At 37.2% G+C, this 10029-nt stretch overlaps 1 protein-coding gene across 1 annotated transcript; it reads left to right on the plus strand.

The window, feature by feature from the left end:
- Positions 1 to 2395: 2395 nt before the first annotated feature.
- Positions 2396 to 3373, plus strand: LOC139137802 (sterile alpha motif domain-containing protein 15-like). Its single transcript, XM_070706072.1, has one exon. The coding sequence runs from the start codon at positions 2396 to 2398 to the stop codon at positions 3371 to 3373; it is 978 nt and encodes a 325-aa protein (XP_070562173.1).
- Positions 3374 to 10029: the final 6656 nt, after the last annotated feature.

A 10029-nucleotide genomic window follows, 5' to 3' on the forward strand; every position in this document is an offset into this window, starting at 1 on the left:
ATGCATACATTGGTTAAAATGCGTCTCAGTTTATCTCTTGCTCCCTTGTAAACTGAGAAAGCGGAAGAAAAGATTAATATTGGAATGGATAATATTACGCTTTCGATCGGTGATGAAAGCAGACATTCCCTCTGTTATAGCGACATTTTACCTTCTGAAAACCTTTTTTATATTGACTTTGTCGGTTTTAGCAAGCTACAAATGTTAATTGATACTCCTTTAATCTCTAAGAGATGTGGATCTTCTTATTTAATATTACACATCCGGACGTCATGGATTAATTTGAGTGACCATTATATTTTTCTTGGTTGGACCCGAGCCATAGGAATACCCTTTTATGCAATTTAATTTTATGTGCATGATCGGTGAATATGGCATATAAAAGCTATATAATGAAGTGAATTTCTATACTTCAAAGAAGCCGAAACAGTAAATGTTGTTTTTATTGACATCGATAAGTATAACGTAACAGTTGTAATAAACGTACGCTCGAAATAGAAACTGACAAAGTTTAAACTTGTCCGATTACAATTTTATTGAAGGTCAACAAGAACAAACATATTAATCATCTTTAAAAATGTACACTTACATGACAATTGTTTTCATTTTTTTCAGTGCGTGCATCGTCTTAGGTCAAAAAAAACTATCAGCGGTTTTCGTAATTTTGAACTTGTGCCAGATATGCTCCAGACGGCATGTTTCTAGGTAATCTCTATCACTCAATGCGGCAAGTTACGGCTCGAAGTTTGAAACATTTTCATACCGTGCATGATGGTCAGGACGCGAATTAATTTATCATACGACTGCAACTAGTTAATTCAAAATATTTTACAAGCACACCTAATACGAATCTAAGTGAATGTTAGAAATATTTACGGAAATAGCAGTTTCGTTATTTTCGATTTTGGTGTGCTCGTAAAATATTTTGAATCAATAAGTTTCAGTCGTATGATAAAAAAACTCGCAGCCTGACCATCTTGCACGATATGAAACGTTGTGTCACACTTCTAATCTCAACTTGTAACTTTCAATAACATTGAATTGAGTGGCTGAGATTATTTAGACGTATTCGGTCTGGAGATTAATTGGCACAAGTGCAAAATTACGGAAAACATTGATAACAATTTAAAGATGACGTTAGAACCGTCTGTGACATCGTTGACAAGCACATCTACTGATTTGAAGTAGAATTACCATAATTTTTAGCGAGTTCATAAGACAGAAGTTATTATGAACACATTGCATTATTCACTGTATACAAATCGGAGTCTAAGTCATATAACTTTCCACATTTCAAACCTTCTAATTCCCCATATTATACTTTTTATTTAAATTTCATCTAGATTACGAAATTTAAAAATGTAATCTCTCAAATTATCAATTAGAATGTATACACCTAGTGGATAGATATCCAGGCTCTCAAAATCCTACCATTATTTTCCGATCTAACTCTTGTGGGATGGGTGCTCATTGTAATATGACATTAAACTGGTCCAATAATAATTTTCATTCAAGGTAATACATTACCAGGTCCATGGGACATTTGAGATTTACAAATTTAAGTAGGACCATACTGAACCACTGATAGTTAGTGGTGGTACCAGGTGTCCGGAATGGGTAAGCGTACCCTGCTAGCATGCTACACCCGTCAGGATTGGTCCCAAAATTGTCTAAATATTGCATAAAGTGATACAGTATATGAATCACTGTTATAAGTCAACGCCGGGAATGCTGTCGCTAATCATTTGAGTGACCGAGGTGTCATATTTGGCCACAATGTCATCATATCGACCGTAGAACGTTTTGAAAGTCCTCACGAGTCTTTTGGATGTATATCCCTGTCTCACTAGTTTTGATACTAATAAGCTGTGTCTCATTTGAAAATCCGCGTAGAAATCATCTTGGAGACGGAACATTTTCACCGTATTAGTTATTTTTTTTAAATTTGGGGGGTCGGAACATTTTGTTTTCCCTCCAAGATAATGCAGGGATAGAAACCATTTTACAAAATTAGTGTGTACTGGAATATTTACATCATACATATAACATTTTTCAGTACACGCTAAATTTCAATAAATGTTTTATTTTGGCAATTGTGACTGGATACTTTTTCTAAACATATGCCTTGGTTGACAGAAGCAAAATTAATTTTCATTGGTTGTGTTTTGTTTGTTTCGCTTATCTCACAAGCAAACCTTGCAAATATTTACAGAAACGTATGCATTCAGCATATCAAATTAAACCTTTGTTTTATTATTTAAGAAAGCAGTCAGCTATCATCTGTTCAGTTCCTTCAGAAATTACCTCCAAGCTTGAAAACAGAGATCAGAACAAAGTGCCTTGAAATTGCCATTCAAAAATGAAACTGTTGATAGGCGTTTTGTTCCTTGTGGCCATGTCACAGATACTGGTGTATGCCATGCCAACACCTGGTGAATACCGCTTGGAAAAGATGGAAAAGCGAGCCATGCCAACACCTGGTGAATACCACTTGGAGAAGATGGAAAAGCGAGCTATGCCAACACCTGGTGAATACCACTTGGAGAAGATGGAAAAGCGAGCTATGCCAACACCTGGTGAATACCGCCTGGAGAAGATGGAAAAGCGAGCCATGCCAACACCTGGTGAATACCGCTTGGAGAAGATGGAAAAGCGAGCCATGCCGACACCTGGTGAATACCGCTTGGAGAAGATGGAAAAGCGAGCCATGCCGACACCTGGTGAATACCACTTGAGGAAGATGGAAAAGCGAGCCATGCCAACACCTGGTGAATACCGCCTGGAGCAGATAGAAAAGCGAGCCATGCCGACACCTGGTGAATACCGCCTGGAGAAGATGGAAAAGCGAGCCATGCCGACACCTGGTGAATACCGCCTGGAGAAGATGGAAAAGCGAGCCATGCCGACACCTGGTGAATACCGCCTGGAGAAGATGGAAAAGCGAGCCATGCCGACACCTGGTGAATACCGCGTGGAGAAGATGGAAAAGCGAGCCATGCCGACACCTGGTGAATACCGCTTGGAGAAGATGGAAAAGCGAGCCATGCCAACACCTGGTGAATACCGCCTGGAGAAGATGGAAAAGCGAGCCATGCCGACACCTGGTGAATACCGCTTGGAGAAGATGGAAAAGCGAGCCATGCCAACACCTGGTGAATACCGCCTGGAGAAGATGGAAAAGCGAGCCATGCCGACACCTGGTGAATACCGCTTGGAGAAGATGGAAAAGCGAGCCATGCCAACACCTGGTGAATACCGCTTGGAGAAGATGGAAAAGCGAGCCATGCCAACACCTGGTGAATACCGCTTGGAGAAGATTGAAAAACGAGCCATGCCGACACCTGGTGAATACCGCTTGGATCAGAGGGAGTGACAATAGGCTAAAATAATGTCTGTCAAAATTTTAAAGATATGTTGAATTGGATTGCTGTTCTTACTCTCATAATTGTAACTTTACATATAAATCAAGGAAGAGACAGTTGTAGAATATGAGTGTTCACATACGTGCACAAATATTGTTACTTAACTTTAGTACTTTCATTATAGTTTCGTAGGACATGATGGCGCATGTCTTGCGTAGTATAGTAACATATTATGTATATTTTGAAGCCCTTTCTGACAAACCTATTTTGTGATGAGCCATACTCTACTGGACAATAGCTTCTAAAAAATTTATCAATGATTTTGACAATATAAAATAAAATTTTCTTTACCGTTTTTCTTTCTTTAACTTATAGTAGTCTTAAAAAGAGGGTGATTGATATTAATAGAAATTTATGAATTGTAAATATTTTACTTTTATGGCTAGAAAAAGTATATTTCGATTGGAAACTGTACTTTTTTATTTTTGGACTTACGATATAAATCTGGTAAATATAAACACTTGTCACAATAACATTATGTTTGCGTTCTTCTAATCTATGTGCCCACGCCTTTGTTAGTTACATTAATTTTGTGTCAGTAGTACATATCTGTAGCATGACAAAGGAGTTGTCATTTGGACGATCGCTGTGAATTAATTAAACACTTTTGACGATCTTAATGTTCTTTTTATGCGTTTGCAACATGACAAATTATATCTCAAAGGCAAGTCCTTTTTTACGAAAATGTGTTAATTTTGGCAAGATGTCGTAGTGAAATAAGTTAGAGCGCAAAGACTTTGTATGTGCGGAAAAGGTTTTAAGTTTTCTATTTTTCATGATACTGTGGGCATGCGATACTGTTTCTACTAACCTCATATTTTACTATTTTAAGAGGAACTCTTTATTTTTTCATAAATATGTGTAACTAACGGAATCCTCAGCAGACGTTAACCTGGTGAAGTACTGCGTTGAACGGCTTGTAAATAAACTTTCTAATTCTAAGTGCTAATCAAGAATTTTACAGGTCAGTTTCCTTGGTTGCGTACAATATTACGAATACATTAAATTTATATAGAAATTTGTAGGTAACTAACTTCCAGAATCTGGCGCTCACTATGCGACCCCTGTTTGCTAGACATGCCAGATTTCTTGTAAACATCTATAAAAGTAATGTTGACTGTGAAACACGGATTTATCTTTATTTGCATCGAAAACAAAAACGAGATGTAATCGATCGAAAGCAAAATTAAGGTTCCATAATAGATGCTTCTGGATTACTTTATTTAATAGTTGTATTAGGTCCTGGGTTGCCTTCAACATCACCGGCAACAAGAAGTTTACTCAGAATGAGTAGATGTTGTTACGTGAGAAAAACGAACAAAACGGTGAACTCAGCAATTTCCTTTTAACAGGGAATTTATTACGAAAAATAAAACTAGTCACTAAGTTAAGGGATAAAGTAAAAACTGTAAAAGTCTACAGGCTACTTATCTCAGCTGGGACGGCAACTCTCCAGAGTCAGACAGTGAGATAGACCGGCGCACTCCTTGACATGCAGGCTTAAGGTCGCACAACGTCCACAGAATAAATCCAGCGTGGCAGTGAAGGTCTTGAAAAGCCTTGAAATTACTGTTGCTGGAGTTTTCAAAGTCTTGAAGTGACACGTCATAGACACGTTCCCAGATTTCTGACATGGAAAACTGTAGGTCCCCTATTTATAATCAAATGGTTATGTAAGAGAATATAAGAACAATCTAGAACTTCTACTGATATGCTAATCACTGTTCTAAAAATATCTCCACTTACATGATTAATTGAATTTCTAGAAGGTTCCAAACATGACTAATTGAATTCAAGGTCGTGATGTATTGAAGGATAGTGACCTTGAGAACGTTCTAGACTAATTAATCTCAGGTCATGAGTGTGGGGGAAAATGGCCCAATAAAATTATAACATGTAGAAAAGTGCATAAGCTGTTACCACTGTTTCAGGATTTGAAAATTGAAGTCAAAATGGCTGACACCTGGTCTGTATGGACGGTGGTTAAATAAACCGATTCTTGCTCGTAATGCCCTAGCAGAGACTCTCATTTTAAAAAACACCTTACCTCGCCTGCTCCTGCATTTTATCACGATGCTGCAGCAGTTTGGCGCCAAAAATGCAAAGGATTTACGTAGACGAAATGACAAAAAGTCCACAATACAAACGCCCTCAGCGGCCATGAAATCTACATTACTAAATTGATGCATATGGGCATAGAAAAAGATCTTCGCCCAAACACCATATTCACAATAATAGTTTAAAAAATGCTTACATTAATTTCATAAATTATTTTCACAAAGGTAGAACGCTCATTGCTACCGAAAGACGTAAAAATTTGCTCAAACCTTCCTAAAAGAAACAGTACATGTACACCATTAGTCGTCAACGTTCGATTACAGTACTAGAGAAATAAAACAACCCAACAGTCACCGACATTGGAAATTCAAAATGGCCAACACCGCTTGAAAATGAAATTTTCGATTTGTACTAAAATAAAGTGTCACAATTTTCTCCAAGAGCTTGAAAATGGGGCAACATAAGGCTGAAGCGTGAAAAGTATAATGAAAAATAGTGGAAGGTCCAAACATCTGTCCACGAGGCTTATTCTACCGTTATTTCAAATTCCTTACGTCATGATTATGATCTTTTAATCTCTGATAGATGATCCGTAGTTATGATTAACCTTTGCATCTCTCATTTTCATCACACCCATGGGTCACCACATTTTCATAACATCTTGTTTCATTTCAATAAATGCCCCGTAATATGATAATTATTTTAACTCAAACCTTGCTGTTATTTTACATGTGCCAAGTTTTTCAATATGCCACTTTGCACTCCCTATATGTATTGTGTAGTCTTTCAAATCCTTAGGGGGTTTGTGCCACAAGATTTTAGCCTACTACCCGGAACAAATGTAATCACCAACAGTGGCAGTAATTGTACAGATTGAATCCAAGATTACTTTTTCCCCATCAGTTATCTTGCTGCAGTACTGGTTGCTTCTATTCTCTTTCCAACTTACCAGCTTCCTGAAGCAGATGCTGTATGCCTTTAGTTCCACGTCAACTTATGCTGCTGTATATTTGTTTCCAGATTCACTTTTGTCATGTCATGTAAAGAATAACATCTTAACATAGAAAGAGGGAATATTGAATTGTTAAGCGCAAATGATAGGGAAAGCGAAAATAGATGATGCTAGAATTTCCACAGTTGAAGTAAAATAGTTGTATTGAAGTAGGGAGAAAATAATTAATGATTTCCAATCGTCTTCCAAGTCCCCTCCCCCTAAGGTTATCTAATGGTCCCCCCCAAAGTTAGTAGAACGCCCGATCAGGAGTGGATGTTCCAGTCCAACCTTTCACATATCAGGATTCGTTGACTATTTTCTTAAAGACAAATCGTAAAAAAACGGCATGCTTCAAAGATGCAATACACTTTTCACGGAAAATTGAGACTATCAAAGTTTTGACATTGGTAAGGCAAGACGTAGTGTCTATGTATACTAATACACCGCAGAATGAAGCACTGCATTGAATCAGGAAATATAATAAAACGATTACATATTCAACAAACACCATTAAAATATCTGCTGGCTATGTCTGCTGTAATCTTTAAAAAAACAACACATTGTTGGAGTTAAACAATCAATTTAATCGACAAATGTGTTTGTGCAGTATAGAATGGTCGCTATAACTACATTTCATGAGACATCAGTGAATAAAGAAAATTCGGAATCACACATTGCAAATATCGCTCTGGCTGGGATTTAGAGACGATGTAGTTCTATATGTACTTAATCGAAATGCAAGAAGAGGTTTGTCAATTTATATCGAACATTAACAAATGTTCCATAGTTTCAAATTTACGTTTGAAAATTCTTTTCAAATTATCACATATTTAGACCTAAATATCGATAAAAGTCATCGATACAACAAAGAGAACTTTCTCGACATCAGAAAACACACAAAAGTTAGAGACACATACTCCAGTTCTTACACAAAAACTTAGGCCATCCACAGCAACATTAGAGGGCCTCATTAAAGGTGAAACTTACGATTTACCACAACATGCAACAACGGGGCCAGTCTTAGGGACTGGTATGTTTCTTCAGCCTCGGGGGCTGTGGATTCATTGGGGGGGGGGAGGGGGTTCACCCTGATTTTGACTTTGGTGACAGGGGGTCATCATGTTTTTGAAATGTCTAATAGGAGGGGAGTCATTGTGTTTTTGAATTTCAACACGGGCTTATACTTACCTAAAATGCATCGTGCCTGCCACAAATTTCAGCATTCAGATGCATTTTTCGGCCAGTACAAACACTAGTACAGAAACTCGGAAGAAATTAGCCAGAAATGGACGCTTGCTCACTGTTTCGCGAGAATTCATACTATCTGGTATTTAATTTGCAAGAATTTTGTTTCCTTACAACCAATCAGTGAGAATTTTACTTTCTCGCTCTACATCTGCAATACACACACAATCATACATCAACACAAATAGCAAAGACAGGAACGACGTGTGGAGTTTGCCTTAAGTGACTTTTTGGAAAAATGTACTCACAATTTTTATATCAATCGGAATATTAATCAAATTACTGTATAGCCTTTGTATTCTATAATATTTTGTAACTTCTCATATAGATATATGACATTAAACTGGTCCAATAATCGTTTTCATTAAAGGTAATACATTACCAGGTCCATGGGACATTTGAGATTTACAAATTTAAGTAGGACCATCCTGAACCACTGATAGTTAGTGGTGGTACCCTGCTAGCATGCTACACCCATCAGCATTGGTCCCAAAATTGTCTAAATATTGTATGAAGTGATACAGTATATGAATCACTGTTATAAGTCAAAGCCGGGAATGCTGTCGCTAATCATTTGAGTGACCGAGGTGTCATATTTGGCCACAATGTCGTTATATCGACCGTAGAACTTTTTGAAAGTCCTCACGAGTCCTTTGGATGTATATCACTGTCTCACTAGTTTTGATACCAATAAACTGTGTCTCATTTGAAAATCCGCGTAGGAATCACAAGCCCTACAATATCTGAGAAGTTGCGACACATATACACCATAAGCAGGTGCAGATGGAATATTACTTGATAAGTGGGGATGATTTATGATTGTAAAATCGAAATCATCCCTTCTGTCATACAGCTTAGTGTGTAGCCCATCAGTACCGACTTGCAGAAACAGATCAAGATATGAAGCTGAGTTCTTACTCTCAGTTGTTTCTTTGATTTCCAATTCATCAGGGTAGATATGATGTAAGTAATTTGATATGTCTGGATTGTTTAGACTAATCAGATCATCAATATATCTGTGCGTGTTGTTAAAACGCCTTGCAAGGTTTTTAGACCCTGCTTTAGAGATTGTAGGAACTTTGCTTCATATGAATAGAGAAATAAGTCAGCAAGAAGTGGTGCACAATTTGTACCCATTGGTATGCCGATAGATTGTTGAAAGGTCATACCGCCAAACTAACAAATATGTTGTCGATTAAGAAATTAAGCATGTTAATAAATTCTTCATCTATGTATTTGTGCTGGGCATCCATGTTGTTACTAAATTAACCTGACCCAGTTTGATGGTAATTTATTGATACCTTCTACTGCCATTTTTATGCAGGAAAGCTAGTTTAACAAGAGATGACAGCCTTGTTTTAAGTTTATCGTGGGAATTGTGGTGTATAGTGTGGAAAAGTCAATGTTCGGATTGACCTGTACTTGTTTTTCTTGACTCTAAAATCTCGCAACACTTCCTTTGAATTTTTTAATATCCACATTTGATTCAACCCACTCGTTTCATACACTTTGTCACAATATCGAAAAAGACCATTTTTGATGGTTGTTAAAATTATAGTCAATAATTGTGACAGATGTTTAGTAGTGCATTTGCTTGATCCTGCAATAAAGCGATGTTTGTAAGGGTTCTTGTGCAGTTTAGGTATCCAATACAACATAGGCAGTGTTTTGTCCTTCTCTTTCAAAGGAATGCCAAATTCATTGAGCACAGATGAATGGTTTGAAAAAATATCTTCATCAGAAAGGGAGGAAAGAGTATAGGTTGTATTATCTTATCTGAATGAAGATTTAATTCATCTATTATACACTGAATATAATAATTCCTACAGACAAAGATAATGTTGTTTGAAGTTTTGTCTGCAGGAACTACAACATATTCGTTGTGTAAAGCATCGAGGCATGCTTTGACAGACGGGTCATCTAATACCGAGGAAGAATTTACTCGTTTAGTGTGAGAACGGAGATGTGAAATACGTGATTTTAATTTGTCTCTGACTTTCCTCAGCCAGTCAGAGAGGCATTCCACATCAACTTCCTCAACTGCAGCCCACTGTCTCGCATATTTTTCAGCGGCATCCATGATAATTTTGAAATTAAATTTCCAATTAATATTTTGTGGCTCCCGATATTTTGGGCCATATTGAAAGAGTTGCCGGAGTTTGCTGTTGGTAATGATGGACAGGTCACCAGTTATTATGTGACCAAGTGGTTTATTACAAAAGGGCGATGACAAGCAATAGCAAGTTCTGCTGTTGTTTGAAGGAAAGTTGAAATTTTTCAAGACATTGTTATAGTTAAAAAGTTTCCTAC

The sequence above is a fragment of the Ptychodera flava genome, chromosome 7 (genome assembly GCF_041260155.1).
Source record: "Ptychodera flava strain L36383 chromosome 7, AS_Pfla_20210202, whole genome shotgun sequence".
NCBI classification, from domain to species: domain Eukaryota; kingdom Metazoa; phylum Hemichordata; class Enteropneusta; family Ptychoderidae; genus Ptychodera; species Ptychodera flava.

Excerpts from the sequence above, each read along its gene's own strand:
- LOC139137802 (XM_070706072.1), top strand. The coding sequence starts at position 2,396 with ATGTCACAGATACTGGTGTATGCCATGCCAACACCTGGTGAATACCGC.